General features: G+C 38.4%; 1 protein-coding gene across 9 annotated transcripts in view; it reads right to left on the reverse strand.

Moving 5' to 3' along the window:
* Positions 1-21,380, reverse strand: part of TRRAP (transformation/transcription domain associated protein) — a 149,781-nt gene that overhangs the window by 90,409 nt on the left and 37,992 nt on the right. For 6 of the 9 annotated variants that reach the window (XM_034784980.1, XM_034784981.1, XM_034784978.1 and 3 more), the window contains 15 exons: positions 19,275-19,474; positions 18,160-18,377; positions 17,834-18,031; positions 16,897-17,157; positions 14,538-14,699; positions 12,706-12,802; positions 10,833-10,954; positions 8,862-9,032; positions 7,482-7,550; positions 4,256-4,309; positions 4,091-4,111; positions 2,858-2,977; positions 2,417-2,536; positions 1,965-2,129; positions 260-441 (listed from right to left, as the gene is read on the reverse strand). In XM_034784980.1, the coding sequence (XP_034640871.1) occupies positions 260-441; positions 1,965-2,129; positions 2,417-2,536; positions 2,858-2,977; positions 4,091-4,111; positions 4,256-4,309; positions 7,482-7,550; positions 8,862-9,032; positions 10,833-10,954; positions 12,706-12,802; positions 14,538-14,699; positions 16,897-17,157; positions 17,834-18,031; positions 18,160-18,377; positions 19,275-19,474 (2,160 nt within the window). The remainder of the gene's footprint in view (positions 1-259; positions 442-1,964; positions 2,130-2,416; positions 2,537-2,857; positions 2,978-4,090; positions 4,112-4,255; positions 4,310-7,481; positions 7,551-8,861; positions 9,033-10,832; positions 10,955-12,705; positions 12,803-14,537; positions 14,700-16,896; positions 17,158-17,833; positions 18,032-18,159; positions 18,378-19,274; positions 19,475-21,380) is intronic. The other 3 variants (XM_034784982.1, XM_034784983.1, XM_034784979.1) reach the window with 2 other exon arrangements.

The raw sequence follows: 21,380 nt of genomic DNA on the forward strand, positions 1-21,380 counted from the left end.
AAAACCTCTTGTGAGAAACTGGTATCAGACTATTCTGTTTGATAACTTGGTGGAGGAATCATCATTGCTTTTAAACATGCACAGTTAAAAAAACCCAGGAGTTGCTAAAAGTAGTCTTGGTTCTAACGGCAGCATGAAAGAGCAACTTTCAGTTTGTTCTTCCACACAGCATTATGCAGCAGTTTTATTTTGAAAGGTCAGAAAAGATATACACAAACGGAAAAAAAAATGGATTTGATCAATAAATAGTTCTACATACTTGCAGTAATTCAATAAGCAGTATGCCAGTAGTTTCGGTTCTTTCCAGTTTGTTGCAGCCATATTCTCCTTACGATGTCTTTCTTGAAAAGCTTCGCTTACCCACACGCGTCTTAACTGACTCACTAAGGAATGCTGATTTGCCAACCAACATTCATCATTCTTAACTATAATACTTATGATCTGTCAAAAACAAACAAGACAAATAAATCTATTAGACATATATCTAATAATAGCAATCAGAGAGACAAGGTGGGTTAGTTAATATCTTTTATTAGACCAACTTCTGTTGGTAAAAGAGACACTCTTTCGAGCTTATGCAAAGCACTTTTTCTGGTCTGGGAAACAAGTTGTTAACAGGCCACTCCACCTTGAATGGTCCCTTAGAACAGTGGTTGTCAAATTTATTTGTTTGTGCCCCCCCCCCCCCACGCCCTTTCTCAGTGTCTGTAGTCCTTTGCGCCCCCTTCCCCTCCGCTCCTTCCACACAAGTACATATACCACCACCCAGCTCTGAAGGCAGCGCGGAGAACAGCAGCTGCTGGCCAGGCGCCCAGCTCTGAAGGCAGACTGACTCCTCATGCCCCCTCCAGAATACATTCTGTGCCTCCAGCCCCCGCAGTTTGAGAACCTCTGCCTTAGCTTAGCATAAGTAGTTAGCACATATGCCATTTGTTTGACCTTGTATTTAACTTACACTCTTCATACCTTTCCCAGACCAGGGGAAGAGCTCTGTGCAACTTGAAAGCTTGTCTATCTCGCCAACAGAAGTTGGTCCAATAAAAGATATTACCTCACTCACCTTGTCTCTCAAATACAAGTTGCCCACATATACTTCAAGGAACCACTCAAGGTGAAGAGGCTCATTAACATCTCTCCAATCACCATGGGTGGGGTGGGGAAAAGGGAGTGGGGTGGGGGAAAGCTGTGGGGAGGTTTAGTGGGTTACAGATTGTAATATTACAATATATTATGGTGTAATAAGCCATAAATCCAGTGCCTCTATTAAGTCCATGATTTTTAGTGTTTAGCAAAGTTATGCATTTAAGCTCCCAGGCTTGAAGGTGCCTTGAAGCTTAAATTCATAATTTTGGTAGACACTAAAAATATGAAATATATGTTAACTACTTATGCTAAACAATCTGTTCCACTTTGCATTTAGCTGTGACACTGAGTATGCTTCCCAGACCTGAAGAAGAAGCTCAAAAGTTTGTCTCTCTCACCAACAGAAGTTAATCCAATAAAAAGACATAACCTCACCCATATTGTCGCTCTAATATTCTGGGACCAACACAGCTACAACAACACTCCATAACAGCAATCTTGACATACAAGGACACATTTCAGATTGATTTAGGGCTAAATATGGTTCTACAAAAATTGTCCATAGAAACACTGCCATGAATTCATTTTCTTTTTAGCTCCAATGAAAGATATATTTTTAAAAAGTTTAAACATCCCTATTCAGCATTGGCAGCATTATGCTAGTAAATGAGAAACAGAAGAGTCAGACTGACTGTATTTTCTTTAAGCCAAGTAAAATGCAACAAGTAAACTGGCAGGTGAAAGGGAAATTCCATTTTTTTAAATTGTTTTACAAATCTACCAATACATATGTGACATTACTCAGTGTATCTATAGTCAGCATCCCTTTAAACAGATTTGAACTATCCATGACAACGTTTGTGAAAACAGCAATTAAATACCTTGATAGCCTGAAACTGAAGATCAAGACGCAGTGTGCTGGTGCTTGGTGACCCGGGCCTAACAGCAGCTTGGGTGCCACCAGGTAACAGTAAAGTGATAAATCGATTTGGATTAGCTGCCAGGACATCTCGTAAAGGCTTCGCATCTTTGTGTTTTAAAAAACTCTGGAGAAGGGCAACCAACCATTATAGGAATAAATTTTAAAGAAAAAACATACCAAAGGTTGTATCATCATACACAGTTGTATATACACATGTTCAGTTTACTTATACCACTTAGACTTAATGCATTTTAATTTTGTGCCTCAATTTAATACTCATAAAAAGGTGCCAAATCAACTGTCCTCAAGACTGAAGTCCGGTATTTTGTCTGACACAGTCAGAATAATGGTAAAAAGGTACATGAATAACTTCTAATTTATCAAAATTGGACTATTGTTCGCAGATATTACCATGAACATTCTGCTCCACTGTGGATCATTTAAAGTCGCTTCCATCATGAACAGCTCAACAGTCTGGGATGGATGACGCGTCAGAAACTTTATCAGTGGTTCTCTGAATGGACTGCCCGCCTGAAACATTCATAATGTTTTAATTAAATTATTTCCCTTTATTCAATTTATCCATTTTTCTCATATTATCTGGCAAAGAATAGAGCACTGAAGTTAGCATGTGTACAGGTGTAAAATGAATTTGTTAGCAACCACAACCACCCCAAAGTCTTAAAACAACCAAGTATTATCAGTCGTAAAAGATGAGAATTTGTCACAAATCAATTTTTATACCAAATAATCCTACACAGGTGGCTGGAACAATTAAAAAACCCCACTTAAAATGGGAGTATTATAAAAGCAATAAAAGGAGCAATTAGCTAAATTAAACTCCACTTTTACCTCTATCAACATAGCCCGTTCTGTTTTCATCACAACTTCCAGCAAAGGTTTAACCAGAGTCTGAGGAGCAGCTGGGATCAGATGAAATAGGTTTATGATTGCTGAACAAATCTTCATTTCCTACAGATAAAAATAAACATTATCAAAATAAACTAACAATTCCTAACTAAACGTACAAACATATTACCACAGATCTTACCATGACTACATTTTTCTATCTATATATTAGCACAGCTGGCAAACAAAAGCAAGGAGTTAACATATAAGCAGCAACTACTTACCCCAGTACATGGAAGGAATCTGTCCTGAGGAAATATATTTTTCCCCCCATTTTGGTATCATGTTTTTGTAGGCATATTTTATTTATTTACTTTGTTTCTTTAGTGATATTTTAATATTAAAGCTAAACTGTGTGTAATGAGAATGGTGATGAGGGGAGTTATGAGGACTCATTGCGGGACTATATTGAATGTTTCACACTTCAAAAATCCAAACTAGCAGCTCAAAACAATTTCCCATACGCATTCCACAACAGCAGAACAGGAATGAAAGAAAAGAACTCTCCCATCACTGTTCAATGCATGTTGCATATGGCTGGCTATTTTTAAAAACAGCTTTGCTCTCCCATCAAATATTTATTCTTCTAAATATCTGAGCAAATTTCAGGATTTCTTTTTAAAATTGTGTAGTTTAAATGTGTTTTATATTTTCCTAGGGCAATGAACTGTATTTTCTATTCAGAGTGGGAGTATTACTTAACAAATAGTATTCAAGGAACCAAACGAAGAGGAAAAAAAAAAATCAATTTCTAACAGACACTATGCACCATGTTTGTAGTGGGATATTATTGGTGTTTTTTAAACTAAATTTAAATACGAAGCATTAAGGCCCCCAAACTTGAATCTGATCTGCACAAGCAGGTCCTGGGGGCTGCCTACACAGGGCACACTGCCGGACTGGGGCTTAAATTTATAAAATCCATTCAAATTATTAGATCCCTTGGAAAGCACTTAAAAGTTCTGCTCCAAACTTCCTAATACAAAACATGCTGAACATCCTTCACAGCAATGTTACTAAAACAACTCTGCCACAGACAAACATAGGACAAGTCACAGCACTGCACTCAAAGGCACAATGCACTCTGCCCATTACATAACAATACAGCTAACATATCACAGCAAAAACCAAACACAACAACAAAGAACCTCCTGGGGCCTCCACTGAATTTCTCACCTCTACCCCTTCCATGGCAGGCTGAACCAAAACAAAAATTACAGCATGAAAAAAAAAAAAAAAAAAAAAAAAAGAAAAGAAAAAAAAACACAAAAATGTAAAAAAAGTTTATGCTATTCTTCAGATTGCAGTCAGAAACTGACTTTAATAGGGTTATGTTCTCACCTCAAACTGACAGAATGGAGACAACGAACATCTCCCGCACTCTGAAATGCTCTCCTGAGGATGGGGAGGAAAAGCATCTTTTTTTTTTCTATTTGTACATTGTTTACATATAATTTCCCATATACTTGTGCACAATAAAAATATTAGGGATGAACAAGACAGTGGAAACAATATTCAGATATCTTCAGAGACAAGTATTGCCCACGCAGACAACAAAAACCTTCAATGCTTAAAATATCAGACTACACAAGTTCTTTTAATGGACTTCAGCCCTCCCCCAAAACAAAAATTCAAATTTTCACTTAAGCAGCATTGTTGATTGGGGGGGCGGGGGAATTGTTGCAACCTGCTTAATCAAAAAAGTTACTTTATCTATTTCATATGCAGTAAGGAAAGACTAGCTTTGTTAAATGAAGCTTTTAAGCAGCAGATCCATTAATTAAAAATTCATTTCCACTTGGAATGCAATTTTATTTTTATTTTTTTTTATTTTTTTTTACTGCTAGTCACACATAATCAGGGCTACATTAGGCTACAAAAGGGCTGTTTTAAGTAGCAAGGATGAAGGATCAAAAAAGCTAAATAATTCTGGCTCTCTTACTTTATACCTGAGGTTTACCTTGGCAGAACTTACATTATTATAAATCAGTTTTTAACTGAGATTTTTAGCCTTTTTAGTTTACAAGTGCCATTTGTTTTCCTTGAAAAATGCAGGCCTTGTGGAATTTTGCAGTAAAGAATTTTACTAGAAGGCAAAATGATTAATATCTTGTCAGCTAATCAAAGTGTTCAGAATTCTGAGAACTGCATGACAACACAGATATCAAAACAAGAGTGCTCAAAAAGAGCATGGAGTCCTATTCACCACCTCACCCCAATTTATAGATGAAGAGAAAAAGGATAAAAATTGCTTAAGATCATTTAAAAAAAAAAATTTTTTTTTAACGGAATAGTGCCGCAAACCACCCTTGAATCCTCTCACCTAGCAAGCAGATGTGCTTCTTTTTCTCAGCCTGTAATTCTCCACTGAAGTTATCATCGCCTCCTGAAGCTAGCATTCACAATCAATCAGTTTGTATAATACAAGGCACTTCAAGAACCACTTCACACTAATAGAAATTTGCTTTTAATGTGAACCGGTGAAATTTTGGAGTCCACTAACCCCAAGAAGAAACAAGTATTAATGTTACAATTGATCCTCTTGACTAATTAACCTCACCCCCGTTTCTCTCTCTTAGGAGATGAAGTTACAAAAACATCCAATATATGGATGCATGAAGAACATCTGCTGTGTAAACTGTGTGAAGATCAGTGTCAAAGTGCATTTTCTTCAATTTACTAATATTTGTAGTATTAAGGACTCTTGAGATGAACATTTAATAAAAAAGTAAAATTTAAGACTGAATTATCTTTTTTTAATCAATCAAATCTTTTTTAATTTAAGTGTCGTCAGAAAAACACTATTTCAAAATGTTGAACATGTGTCAAACATTCACAACTTTGTTTGAAATAGCTTTTTCTCCACCACAATTTTTTTGTTCTTGGGGGAAGGGGGTTGTTTAAAACACAAAAAATACATAGAGACAAAAGATTGTGACAGAAAACATTAAAAGCAAAAGAATTCACAGCTGAGTGAAATATGTCTAATACAGAGATCGGCAACCTTTCAGAAGTGGTGTGCCGAGTCTTCATTTATTCACTCTGATTTAAGGTTTTGCGTGCCAGTAATAAATTTTAATGTTTTTAGAAGGTCTCTTTCTGTAAGTCTATAATATATAACTAAACTATTGTTTTATGTAAAGTAAATAAGGTTTTTAAAACCTTTAAGAAGCTTCATTTAAAATTAAATTAAAATGCAGAGCCCCCCGCCCGATGGCCAGGACCCGGGCAGTGTGAGTGCCACCGAAAATCAGCTCACGTGCCGCAGGTTGCCTACCCCTGGTCTAATATGTAGAGAGAATTAGACAAAGAACTGTTCCAGTGGTGCCCCACTGTGGACTGAAAGACAACTACTATAAAAAACTCAACTATATCTATAATCATCGGGAGTGGGAAAAAATGGATCCCAATAGAAGTCTATAGAAACCCATAGCAGTGCACTGGAATAAATAAATATTAGTATTTTGGCAAACGTGCATGCACAGTAGCCTACTTTTAAGTCTTAATGCAAACAAGAAATTAACCCAATCTGATTACAAAACATCTAACTTCACTTCAGAAGTGATGACCAATTTAGATTTGAAGTTAGCTTTTTGATGGGACAGAGAAAAAGTAGTTAAAAAAAATCATTTCAATCTACTGATTTCTTGAAACGAAAACAGCCAGCCCAATTTAGTTCTAATCTGAAACAAAACAAAACAGATTCCTTCCTAGTTTGGAAGTTTAGAGAAAGTGATAAATCTTTACCCCTAGTAGAAATTACTGGTATAGTTCCTAATAGAACTGCAGACACAATACAAACTATAGCACTGAATGTGATAATTATTTCTACAAGTATAGTATTGTAGAACACACTTTGCCTTTAAACTATGTAATTTTCAGTTTGAAGGAAACTTAATTCCCACATTTCAAACTATCACTTCCCACAACAAACTGACCTTAATTATTAAACAACATTTTAAAATGTAGCTTTCAAAAATCATATTTAAGATGGAAGGGGGAATGTTATATGTAGTATAAATTTGCTGACAAAATATGACATGAACATCCAGCATATTAACTGAAAACTAAACTATAAAACCAAGCTGAACTATTAAAAAAAATGGACTATTGAGAAATTATGGCACTGATCACGTAATCTGGTCCATATAGGCAGATCCGTCAGAAGTCAATGGGTGTCTGTCCATCCAGCCCTCACTGCAGGATTAGGGCCTACGAAACTGCGCACACTGGATGAAATTCACCCCACTATACAGGATCCCACCAAAGATTCTCCACACCATTTCAACTTCAGAGCAAAAGTGCTGAGACACTTGTACATGCACTATCTTTGCCAGGTGAATTTCAGTCACTGTAAATACCAATTTAAAATGCGAGTCAAAAGCTTCCTGTATTAAGATCTGTCACAAATATTTCAAAAAAGTAATTTTATGCAGCCTTGGAACAAAAACCTCAGTGGATACCCAGTTATGGTAACATTTACGGTTGTATGATTTCTGTATTTGATAAAAGTTTATATTGCTTACTTCTGCTTCTCCCTCCCCCATAAAAGGAACCATTAACTTACATTTCCATCACTCCTCTGTCCTCCTTTGTGTGTAATTACTACCACTTCCATCCATTTACGCAGGTGTTGCTGTGGGGAAATCCAACATCAGTATGATTACTCTAATTTTACAGTTCCAGTTATGAAAGCCACAGCAAGATTTTATACTAGATAAAGTGGATGTACAGCCTGATTTTTGAGGGAAGCAAACTAAACAGCTGACAGTAGTTAGTTCGGCTCCCTTGATTGGAGAGGTTAGCTTACTGTTTGCGACGCACCGGTTTGCAACCTACAGGTCTTGTAAGACATTCAACTGCTTCTAAACTGACCAGGTACCTGCAGAGGCCAAAAGAGCTTTTAAACCTGTGCTTGATTGGAAGGTTGCAAGCTTTTCGTTTGACCTTACTACAATTATCCATACCTTTGTCACTTCTAGATTGGAGTACTAATACTCCTACATGGGGCTACATCTGAAGTCCATTAGGGAACTTTAGCTAGTGAAAAATGCAGCAGGTCTCCTTTCTTAGAGGTTCTTTCCACAGGGAGTGGATTACATAGGCATAGCAAAATCTAATGGCTGCCAATTCATTCCTCATGTGGTATCACAGCAGTTGAGGTCACCTGAGGGTGTTAAAAGCCCTCAACTCTGGAACTACCTTCACCACTTCATCCAACAGAGCCCAAATCCACTGACCTTTAAGGCCTGCTGCAAGGTATGTGTTCCCCAATTTTCAAAAAAAGGGATGGATATGAAAGTGCGCATGTGGGTTGAACGGGAAGATATTTATTAAGTCTGATAGACAAAAGGGAATGGGTGTTCATATTTGGTAATTGTTTTGTACCATGTTTTAATGTACAACTCTCATAAATCAACGACGACGTATGATCACTCATCTCTTGGGTATTAGAGTCCCTGACAAAAGGATACAGGCAAATGTTTTAGGAATCCAAATACAAAAAAGATAAAGGCAAGACCACCATCATTTTAGCATTCAAAGAGATGCCAGCCTGCCCACGAAATGTTATCCTGCTGAAAAGGGAAAAGCAAGTTTCCAAGATAATGTTTACCACAGCAACCCCCACGTTTTAGAGAGAAATCTGTCCAAGGAGATTTCAGTATAATTAAGTTTGACTTCATTAGAAGAAGAAAAAGGATTGTTTGTTGTTTTCCTTTTCACTTAACTATGCCTCTTTAGAAATGATGGTTTTCATCAAATTCTAATCATGCAAACATTTCCAAACACAAATTAATATACATGAATTGTAAAGCATGGACACCTTTTGTACAATCTATTAATTAAATCACTATTAAACTGCTCTTTTAATCTTCAATTTTGTGGATGTCAGTTAAAAGGAGAGTTCTTCTAGGAACATTTAAAAAAAAAAAGGGATTAGACTTACCATCATCTGATCACAGAACTTGTCATTAAAGGAGTTTGGAAAAAGTCTAGTGACAGAAGTCAGACGGTTCACAACATTCAGTGTCAAGCTTCGATAATCTCCCAACATCATGAGCAATGGTCTCATGTGTGTGTGAATTTGATCTACTTCTATTGTAGCTCCTTCCAAAAACTGCAAGGAAGTAAAGCATGGAATCACAACAGAAATAAAAGAAAATTCAGTTACTTCTGTACAAACACTTACAAAAAGTAACTCTGCAGAACTGGTTTCATATTTTTAAAGTTCACAATAAAATGGCTGTACAATAAAAAATGGTTCAACAAATGTTTGGTTTTAAAAAATGCTTTTGGTGGCAGGATGGAGGCTTATGAAGAACATGTTTAATCCTGATACATTGCTCAGTTAACTGAATCTCTTGTTTGCAGCACATTCCGTAAACAGGATTTTATTCCTATAATATTGTTAACTGTGGAGTTATAAAATTCTGACTGGGGAAGAAGTATATAATTATTTAATTTCCTTCTCATTTAACCAGCAGTTTTAAAAATGCAACAGAAAAAGATCTTAACTGAGAGGTAAAAGACACTCAGGCTTTATGTTACAAGCAAAACCACATGTTTGGGACCCTGATCATAATAAACACAGCTAAGTTTTGTTCACATATTAGCTTTTTTCACAACAAACCAAACATCAGTGTGTGTCTTCACCTATCCATGTTATCTAACTACATTTCAAAGGAGCATTACAGGAAAATCTGGGCTGCAATCTATAAGGCCTTAGCAGGTGACAGCAACAAGAGAAAAGTTACAGAGGGGCAACAGAAGTACTCTTTAGGATATCCTATTGCAAAGGGAACTTGAGAATGGATAAAATCACCCAAATCAGATCCACAAGCACAGTTTGGAGGTTTTGCCTATATTTAAAAAAAACAGTATGCACAACAGTTTACAGGAGGACAGCTATGTGCTATCTTATGCCACAGGCAAGGGCAAAATACTGCAAGCTGCCATAGTCCACTGAAGAAAGGACTGTGGAGAATCTATATTTAGGGCCAGCCATATCAGTAACTGGTTACAAACTCAGTTAAAGCTGTAGGGCCAGATTCTCTGCTGAAATCCCGAGGTCATTTTGCACTGCCCCAGTAGCGCAAAGGGGTTGGAATCTGACCACAGTTGGATAGTAGGGATTTCCTCTGGTGTAACTGAACCCCTTGCTAGCATGAAGCTGGTGAAGGCAGCTCCTGCACCAACTACTCCCACACTCCCGCCAGAGGAGAAGAGAGAAGGGGCTTTAGAAGAGGTCAGGAGATGATCCTCTACCAATGGCAAAAGTTATTTAAGCCTCTTAGCTGCTCTAACTCTTGCCAGGGCCAGTCCTCATAATCAGGGAGCTATAACCAGCTCTGGCATCACCACAGAAAGGAATCTGATCCATAGTATACACATGACCTACAAATCGGTGGATCATTGACATTATTGGTGTGAAACTTATCCTGTGTAATATGCTATGAATGCCTGCTCCTCATTATAAAGTAGATCCTGACTATGAATAGTAAACACTTAAAAAGATATTTAGTGTAATTATTAATATTTAGTATTAATTAAAGCTATGTTAGAGATATATCAGCACAAGGTAAGCATAATGCTAATTTTTTTGATTGGGAGCAGTTTGACACATCCATAAAACTTTGAAACAAAGCTGAATATATTTAGTCCAAAAGAAAAATATGTTTCCTGGCTCAGAGCCTGTATGTCTGGTTTCCACCAGAGGAAATTTTTATGGGCAAGATCAAATCCTCCCTCAAAACACTTCATAGAAACAATGAAAGCAACTTAATTATACTGGTGCCACCCTAACACAAACAGGGCAGCCATTAATCCCAGTAGAAATTCTACTTCCTTGTTACACTGCTTCTTGGGAAAAGCATAAAGAAAGACCAACACAAAGCAGCATTATTTTAATATCACTAACCTTTCTCATACATGCCTCGCCCGCCTCCTGCAGTTCATTATTTGTTGAGTTAAGTGCCTTGAAAAGTGCAGCAATGATTTTCTCTCTAGACTGAGGTAAGTAATTACAGGCAGCTAAAGCATCTGCAAAAAACAAAATATTTTTGTGTTCCTTGTTAACTTGAAATACAGAAGGGAAAGGCCATTTTTTAAAAATTCTCTTTATGTGTGTTTTATTTCTTCTGAAATTACTGACAGCAACAGCTTTAACATTTTTGCCACAAGCAACAGATATCACAAGAAAAACGAAAGACTGGTGTTACTATTAATATTAATAGTATTTTAAATTTTCTGAGTGTTATTCAAGGAAGTCATTCCAAAAATATTTAGAGTTCTAATCCTTAGGAACTAAAAGCATTACTGTAAATAACTGAACTGAGGAATATTGTCACTGGAATAAACGGTCAGCCAACTTTTGCTCTCCAACACATGCAATCACACTGACTTCAATAAGGTTAGAAGTATGTTAACAGAGAGCAGTATTTTCCTTCCTTGTTAATAATTTCTTTTTAATCCAGTGAGAATATATTAACATTGCTGGATATAACATAATTACCGGTAGTTACTTTTCCCAGAGTAAATATTTATGAAGTTCCTCATTTTCAGATCATTTGTATATTTTCTCTCACTCTCTTTTAAATCTGGCAATAAAGCCACACTTGAATTCAAGAAGTTTCAAGATCATTACTGCCTATAGAAGCTCCTGGCTTGCTTCACATTTTCATGTTCTCTCTATAACTGTAATTTATGTGCATTTATTGCGTGTGACTAGGATTACCAACCCTCCTGGTTTAGCCGGGAGTCTCCTGGAATTGGGCTCCATCTCCAGGAGGCTACTGAAGCCAAAACAGGAGACTAAGCCGCTAAAAATCCGGGGGTGCAACTGAGCTAAAGCAGGCTCCCTACCTGCCTTGGCTCCATGCCGTTCTCAAAAGCGGCCAGGACATCCCTGTAGCCCCTGCGGCGGGGGGAGGTTTTCAAAGTTGGTGCTCCGCTCCGAGCACCAACTTTGAAGCTCCCATTGGCCAGGAACTGCAGCCAATGGGACCCGTGGTGTCGTTGCCTGCAGGCAGGGATTGCACATGGAGCCCCCTGCCCTCACCCCCCCGCCATCCCCACCCGAGGCCACAGGGACGTACCAGCCACTTTCAAGAGCAGCACAGAGCCAGGACAGGTAGGGAGCCTGCCTTAGCCCCGCCGACTGGGAGCCGCCTGAGATAAGCACCGCCCGGCTAGGGTCAGCAACCCAAACCCCATCCCGTGCCCCCACCCCCTGCACCAAAACTCCCTCCCAGAGTCTGCATCCCTCCATCTCCCCACCCCCCAATCCCCAGCTCTAAGCCCTCTCCTGCACCCTAACTCCCTCCAAGAGCTTGCACCTGCACCCCCAAAGCCCACATCCCCTCCCGCACCCCAAACCTCTTCCCCAGTTTGGTGAAACTGAGTGAGGGTTGGAGAGAGCAGGCAATGGAGATGGGAGAGTGGGGAGAGAGTGGGCGGGGCAGGGCCTTGGAGAAGGGGCGGAACCTTGGGGAAGGGGCACGGAAGGGTCTTTGCGTTTGTGTGATTAAATAATTGGCAACCCTACTTGTGACAATTATCTGATTCACAGCTTTGAAAACTAAACCCTGTTCATCCACAGAGCAGGTACAGCATTGGCAATGGAAGTGCGAGCTCCCATGTGCTGTCCCCATCATTATCTCCCAAACTATGATCTGAAAAGAACAACTTCCAAGGACTTCAGTCTGCTGAGATTATCTACAAAAGCACAGTCTGCTGCTATTATAAGGAGAGTGTCTATCTACCACAAGCTATATTTGCATGCTTTAACTTACTTAAGGCTGCAATTCGAAGAGGTACTAGTGATGGAAGACTTTTGTAACACGGTAATTTCATTAAAGCAGCATCTTCAGCCTCACACAAATTCAACAGCTGAAAGTTAAAAAAAAACAAAAAAACAAAAAAAGGAGGTTAGCCCAGTGATTATTGCGAAATAATCTTTCCAGTCACGTTTTCAGCATGGCAATAATTCTCTCTACACAGCTCTGCTCTTGCAATTAACTGCCTTAAGTTATTTTCAAATAAACAATTAGTTTCATTCAAGAGGCTGAAAATACAAGATGTACACAATTCCATACTTGAAAGTGTCAGCCTGTACAATTTCTAAGAACCCTAGTTAGGTTCAGTGCTTTAATTTACTAGTTTACTGGACTCAGATTCAGAAGACCTGGGCTTTATTCCTGGCTCTGCCACTAGCCTCTTGAAGTGATCGTGAGCAAGTTGCTTCGTCTCTCTGTGCCTCAGTTTTCCTATCTGTAAAATGGCGATAAACGATACTAACAACCTTTATAAATGTTTTGAGATCTACTGATGAAAAACACTATACAAGAGCTAGGTATTATTATTAGGACTCCTCTACCTGGTTTATATGATCTGCTCTCTGCATCATTTTTTTCAACTAGGAACAAGAACTAGGTCATTAGCTAGCTCTTTCCCAGGAGACTACCTTTATCAATAGATCATGTTCCATTCCCTAGACTGAGTCTCATGCTCAAGGCCAGGAGGATGCAGAGATACTGCTGAGTTTGTGATTATCTACCTTCATAACCAGGACCTGTAGACAATGACCTGAAGCATCCTCTAGAGAGCAAAGTAGGCTAATGGTCTAAGGAGGTGAGAGGATAGTACTTAATACCTAGAGGAGGAAAAGAATGCCACTTACTATACTTGGCTTTTTAGCCTCTTCTCTTCCACTGCAGACACCCTGCACCCTTCTCCCTATCGTAAAGAGGAAATATGGGCCGCATCTGTCTAGATGCGCCACCAGTGTGCCTCTCTATTGTGCAAGTTTGGTGTTGGGGACCCTTCACAAGCAAGAAGTGTGTTGGGGCACTACAGAGTAAGGAATGGACCACCAAGCAGCTAGACAATTATATTGAAACTAAGGTCAGTCCTGATACATTGAGAAAGTCCAGAAAACTGGGGACTGTCTCACAGTTCCAATAGAACATTCAGTTATCTTTATTTTTAAACTTGCAGATTTATTTCAGTGGAACTTACTTTTAAAAAAATATGCAACTACACTCTAAGAAAATTAGCTGGATGTTTCTAAAGCAGAAATCAGTACCGATGGCTGATCTACACACAAATTTATAACCAAATTCAGTTAAAGCAGTCACCAATATAAATTAAACCAATAAACACTTTAAAATTAGTATAACTGCATAAATGCTAGGGGGTTGCACCAATTTTGTTAATCAATGTGAACAGTGTGTATAAACAAGGCCTGCAACAGTTAAAACTGTGAACTTTCAGTATCAGTTTAACACCTACCTCACTGACATTAAGAACACTCCACACTTCTCAAAGCTATTGTTTTAATTTGCAGATGCAGGCAGACAGCCCTTCATCAGTTCACATTTCAAAGATTATATTCTCATGGAGAACCAAAAAGTGGTGTTGTTGTTTTTAAATGAACGCTTAAATTCAGCAGAAAATATTGATACCCACAAATGGCAGGGTGAGCCTCAACATACAGCATGCACAGAAATGCTGCGTGTTCATTTCCATTGTCCCTATTAATACTGTCAGTGCTTAGACCATTGTTATAGGATAGAATATAAATACCTTCAGTTTGAAATGTCAGAATGTACAAAAAGGAAAGTACCTCGGTGTAGAAAACCTTGTGTTCCACAACATTGAGATCCATTGTAAACAGTCGGGGCTGCAGAGTTGTGCAAAATGTGTTCCCCTCCATGAGCCCAATCTGGGCATTTGCAGGCTGATGCCTAAGTAAGTGCTTTTTTGGAGGAACCATGTCTTGGAGAACCTACAAAATATCATTTAGAATAGCGTCTTGATTACAGGGCACACATGATTATATAAATAGTCTATTAAGAGGATATCAGCTTTGCTCATGTTTCTATCCCTCTCATTATGGCTCTCTCACAATATCTGTTTAGAAATCACTGAGCTGAAAAAGATTTCCTTGAGCCAATGTCATTCACATTAATTTGCTTAACAGGCCATTACATATTCCTATTTTTAACTAATATTTTCTTATTTTTTATGGAATGATTAGCTTTTTGTCATCATGACTATTTCTGACCAACTGAGTAACAGTTACATGTTTCATATGGAAAGATGAAGATCTGCACAAAACTGAAAACATTAAAAACGCACCCCTAGACAAAAGAACTTTGTCAAGATAGTAAAGGCTGTAAATGGATCTATATTTTTAAAACATTATTAGAACCCTGTAGATATAAAAAAAAGATGTCTAAAGTCACAGAAAATTCAGAGATTTAAGGATAAAACATGTTTTAGGTCACGCAATTAGAATACGGTCAGATCCTAAAATGTCAGAATGTATGGAAATACTCATTTACTGGTGGGTTATTACATCAGCCTCTTAGTCTCACTAATCTACCTCTTATTTACCTGTGAGATTCTGACTAATTGCCATTATTAGATGTCATCCCTGTTACATGTCTGAATTACAATACGAAGGTCTCTTGTTGTAAGAGGGGATCCTGTGCAGATCCTTTTGGCCTATTGAAAGCCCACTTGACAAGGTTTTCGAGGGATCCCATGTCATTATCTTCTAAGTGGACAAAAAAGGTGATTTGTGCCTGCATGCAAACTTTGGGGAATTTAACATTGAGGGGGTGGGTGGGGAGAGGCACAGCAAAGTCTGTATGGACCCTGTGTGGAGGGTAACATGAGATCCAGTCTTCAGCTTCTACCCAAAGAATGGGACAAGGCCTACGCTACAATTTCAGGAATTAAATTAACCGGAGTAAAATATATATTTAACTGATTCTGCCCTAACAGCCAGACACTATATATCTATATATACAAATCAAATAACAGTCCAACTTTGAAATGTGCTTAGACCAATAAAACCTAACAAAGCTAGATTGGCTTGTGTGATGGACTATACAAACCACGCTGGACAACAAGGGGTTAAGGAGCTGCTCTGGGCTCAGCCAGTTCCATCTGTTAATTGTTAATCAATGTGAACAGTGTGTATAAACAAGGCCTGCAACAGTTAAAACTGTGAACTTTCAGTATCAGTTTAACACCTACCTCACTGACATTAAGAACACTCCACACTTCTCAAAGCTATTGTTTTAATTTGCAGATGCAGGCAGACAGCCCTTCAAGGTTAATTTTTAACCTTTTCCACCTCCAGCCCTGCAAGACATGCACAGGCTGGAGGAGAAGTTAAAAGAGAAGCAAAACAGCTCCCTTATGGGCAGACCAGCAGAGCAGGAAAGAAAACAGATCAACCCTCAGCTCCTGAGGGAAGGGACTGCCTGATCCCGATACACTCTAAGAGGGAGTCATTCCCCCCCTCTCTTGCTAACTCCGTTTATTTGTGTTAATTCCCCTTGCTTTTTGTTTGTGGACTACCCTGAAAGGGGAGAGACTTTGAAGTGGCCCTGGCCGACAAACCAAGTCACAGAAAGAGGCAGACTGCAACAGAGGTGGGACAGCCAGCAGCAGCAAACGCCCGCAGAGAGCAAGCTGCCACGCCATGCCAAGCCCCAAGTAGGTGCAAGTGGTGAGCCTACACAGCTTGGTTGCCTCTTTACCACATTAAAGGCTTTTAAAATGTACTAAAATATTCAGTTTAACAATGAAGTTTTAGAACTGTAAACTAGACCACAAAAGACTGTGCAAACCAACTATCACCTTCCTATGGGGAGTGACAACCCCTTACAAACTCACCTCCTTGCATACGATGTCCGAGGAGAAGTTGGGGAAAAAATAGCCTGAAAAGTAGGCTTCAGAGAAAGTTAGCTGCAGTGACTTATTGCACCACCGGAACATTAGTATAGGGAAAGCTATTATCCTGGACTGCTATCATGAAAGCCATATGAAAAATATCCCAAATTAATAGCACGTTAGAGCTTGTTTCAATAGTGTGAAAACCCTTTCAAAAAGCATTTTACAAAACAAAAACCTTAAGCTATTTTAACATACTTCGGTGTCTCAATGAATCCCCTTTGTGAGAACCTCACCTCTTTATGTGGCTCCATAATCACAGTAACACTTTTCCCAGTGACCTGTGCAAGCACTTGCAATGAATGCATGGCTTGCTTTCTTACAGTGGAGTTTGGAGAGGTTACTTCTCGAACCAGGTCATGTGTCACATGATGGAAAGACTTTTCCTGTGCTGCTAGGATTTCTTCTGTTTTTTCTTCATCTTTTAAAGGAGTGGCACATCTAATCAAAAGCTGTTCTAGTGTGGTCTTTGCCATAGCAACAGCTCCATTGGAAACCTAAGAAGTCACGGATTTGTTAGTGCTGCTGTTATGCAGATTAGCGACCTTTACAAACACTATGTTCAGTTATGAATGACTGTTCTGCCAGAAATTTAAAGTTAACACACCTTTTTAACCTTTTCCACCTTTCATCCAAAGATAGCAAAGTAGAGTGCTATGCAATTTCATAAATGAAATCCTAAAGCGAGAACACCCTGATTGCTTGGCCAGTGAACAATTCAGGTTTCAGAAAAGGTCAAGAACTCTATTCTCTAAGCATCTACTACTAAACAAGAACTACATTAAAGCTGATCGGTAGCAAGATACACATTTTACCAGAAGTAGAGTTTAAAATGAAGAAAAATAATGTTTGTCCACTCAAATCACAGCATATTTAATTTATTTTGTTGATTAAAAGTCTGTAGGTCAAATTTAACTCAGAGGTAAGCAATTCCAACAACTTCAGTGGAGTTGTAACCAGTAAAACCAGAGCGAAATTTGACCCAATGTGCTTGAGATCTTCACTAGGTTCAAATAAAAAGACGAACACATTCACAACAACTGTTACGGGTATACTAAACTTTACTTTTAAGTAATAAAAGTCAGATTAGCAAGAGTTTAGTTTGTATAAATTTAACATATGAAGTTCCATAATTTCCCAAACACTCACTGAAATCATCCATACATTAAATACCTCTCCAGTTAGGTCCATCATGACAAATAGCAGTGCCTTGAGAAAAGTCTGCTGGTTCTGGAGGACCCAAATTAAAGGCAGTCGTTCCATGAGGAATTTAATGGACACCACACCTCCTAGTTTAGCATACCAAGCTTGTTCATAACAGCAAGCACATAAACGCTCCACAATGTATGAAAACAAAGGAAGCTGACAAGCCTAAAAATAAAATAAAAAATAAAAAACTATCAATTATTTAATTCAATCAGCACATCCCATTCCCAGTTTTAAAGCATTCAAGTGCACTATTGAACAGGCTAAAACTAAACAATTAAAGATTATATTACCCTTTCCTTCGAACCCAGAATAATGCTTGCAACATCGAATATCACAGCGAGAGCCACTTCCCCTATCTTGCAGAGCTCCTTCTCCTCATATGCCATACAGATGGCTATGGCATCAATAAGTACCAAAGGATCCATTCCTTTTGATCCATTTTCTTCACTGTGAAACATGGCTGTGCTGGATTGGCTTCCAACCTGATAGCACTGCAGCAAAAAAGGGCCTACCATTTGTATTGGAGGGGGGGAAAAAAGAACAGATAATGGATACTTCAGCATTAACAATCTTCTCTGATCAACCCATTGCAAAACTAATGAAAATTATGACTATTTGCATGTAAATGAATTGTCATAATTTTTTTAGTTTTTAAATGAAAACTTATTTGAAATATTTTCTTGCCTTTAATTCGGTGACTATGTACTTCACTATGAAATTAAAACTAAGAATATTAAAGTAAAATTACATTTAAGTATCTTGAAGCATTAGCTTACAGCATCTCTTTTTCCCATCACTTGAATTATATAAAAAGGTACAAACCAAGGTTTATTAAGTTACATTTTCTAAGTGAAAGATACTACATTACTCTTCATTATTTACACAATTCCTTTTCTGGTCCTTCAAAAATTAAAAGAAAACAAAAAAGAAAATGTACCCAAATCCCAACATGGGGGAAGGGAGGGGGTGGAAAGTCTACAACAAAAATTTTGCATTTAAGGTTACAAATACTTTCTACATCGGTTGATATCAAAAATATACATATCTCAGATTTTTCAAAAATGGTCTGTTTAGTTATAACTTGTGCACATTTCATTGTGTTTGATTGTCTATTTTAAAAATATCATTAAGTTATAACTTTGTTTCAACTTTAAAAAATAGTTTTGTAAGTATCGCTTACAAAACTATTTTTTAAAAGTTGAAACAGTTAAGTAACAGAAGAGAAAGAGTAAGCATATTCAAATAGGTGTTGTAACAATAATATAATTAAGAAACAAAACTAAGAACTTAATGTAACCAACTTCAATTTTTTGCCCTTTTTTAGGCAATAATTTATTGCAAAAGACTAAAACTTTCTTCTCCGATCCCCGACAGTTCATGACATTTCTATTCTGCATTTACTCACCACATTGCTGAGCTACTGCCACCATTGTGTAATGGCGGATTAGGCTGGCTACAAAAGGCAGAGCACTAGGTCGCAGATCTTTGATGACTGCTGACATGAAGGCACCTGTCAATGCCTGTTCAAATGTTTTACGGGCAGGAGTATCCTGTGCTTTGTACCGATGTGAAATAATTACACTGGGTATGGACTTCTCAGTAAAGCTGAAAAGACAAAAATTATATCTATATTATAATCCTAAACTACCATGCCAACAGTTCAACCATGACCATCAAGGACTTAATTTACAGTTTGTTCCTGACTTCTAACCCCCACCCCCTCATTCGGATAAAGCTAGATCAGTTCATTTAATCCATTTTAATTTTGGCAACCACTGGCAACATGATGGATGGCTCAATTTCATCATGAACATTTAAAGCCAGTGGTTCAGAAGAGGCCACACATATTCCAAATAATATGTATACAGGCATCACAGTGGAATTCAATTATAGAATGGCATTTTTGATATTTCCACACTTTTATTTTATTAAGTTAGATGACATTTGATTTTGATCTTTCAGGTCTGAAATGTTATTTATCTATTAATTCACTGCCCAATAAAACCTATTTGCTTCAAAGTCCAGATAGACTTTTTAAAAGTTACATTTATGTCAAATCTAAAATACATTACATCATTATAAAAACAATCGTGCTTTTTAGCTACATATTATTTCCACTGAGGGAATCAATGTAACATATAGATTATGCATACAGATGGCAAAAGTAACTTAAATGCAATGATTTTATTATCAGTGATTTAAACTTAAACTACTTTAACCAAACTACCTAGAAAAGCAACTGCTTAATTTAACAAACCCCAGCTCAGGAAAATACCTGGTATTTTCCAAGATCAACTTTATTAAAAAGGTTTTATATTTCCACAGAACACACTGATTGAATGTCTAACTACACTGCTTTTTCCACTCATGCTTTTGTCCAGAACAAAACACTTCATTTTATTTTTAAATTGCATAGAAAAATATTAAGAGTTAATCAGCCCCTAATAAGAAGCCTTCCATTAGGGCTGTTAAGGGAGGAGAAAAGAAAGCAAACATAAGGGTTTTGTTTGGCAACTGTGGAGAAGTAAGGAGGGCAATTGACACACAGCTGGAAGGAGGAGACTTTTCCCAGGAGGTGCAGAAAGTGGGTATGCATAATGGGGAAGGGATTGTGTTAGTATACAGATTACTAGGTAGGAGATTGTTTGATGACTCTGGCCCCATTCCTATCCATCATCTGATTCACCTTCCATCATCTACCCCTGATGGTATGTCTACACTTGCAGCGGCATGTGGAGTACAGATACAGCACACCAGCTAGTACAGGTATAAACAGCAGTGTAGATGCTGAGGCACAACTTAGGGACGCAGAGTAAAGCAGAGTGACCTTCACATCGGAATGTTAGAGAACATACAGCCCTCTACATGCCCAAGCAGTGTAGGGTAACTCCCATGCCTACACTGCTAAAAATAGCAGCGTAGCGTCCTGCTGCCTCCCTCCTCCTAGAGCCTTTCACTAGGTGAGCAAAGGCTTTGCTAGAGGGGAGCTGTTGGAGCTTTTTACTTCACAGAGAAAAGGCTCCTGCAGCTCCCCACCAGCAGAGCCTTTCCTCGCCATAGTGAAAGTCTCTGGGAGAAGGGAGGCAGCAGGAAAAGGCTTTGGCAGCTCCCTGCTGCCGGAGCCTTTCCCCCCAGCCTCCCCCACCTGCCACAGACTTTTACTGCCATGTGTATCTACACACCACAGTTAGAGTGGATGTAGCCTGCCCTTCACAGCAGTGTGTAATTACAGATATCCTACCTACTACTACAAGTGTAGACAGGTCTATGTCAGCCTCTAGTATCCTCCTCTACCTTAAACATGAACCCAGATTCAGCCATCCCAAGTACATGGCTTTCTTTGACAAAAATTGGGTTTGGGGAGGAAAGGGGGACCGGGGAAGGAAGAGAGGGAAGGGAGAAGGGTATAAGCATGCAAGCTCCCACATGGAGGCAGAGATTAGGCACAATGCAAGAAGAGAGGTTACTGGTCTGCCAGGAAGACCTGTTATATTGAAACCAGAACAAAAAT

This window comes from Trachemys scripta, chromosome 10 (genome assembly GCF_013100865.1).
Source record: "Trachemys scripta elegans isolate TJP31775 chromosome 10, CAS_Tse_1.0, whole genome shotgun sequence".
Classification (NCBI taxonomy): domain Eukaryota; kingdom Metazoa; phylum Chordata; order Testudines; family Emydidae; genus Trachemys; species Trachemys scripta.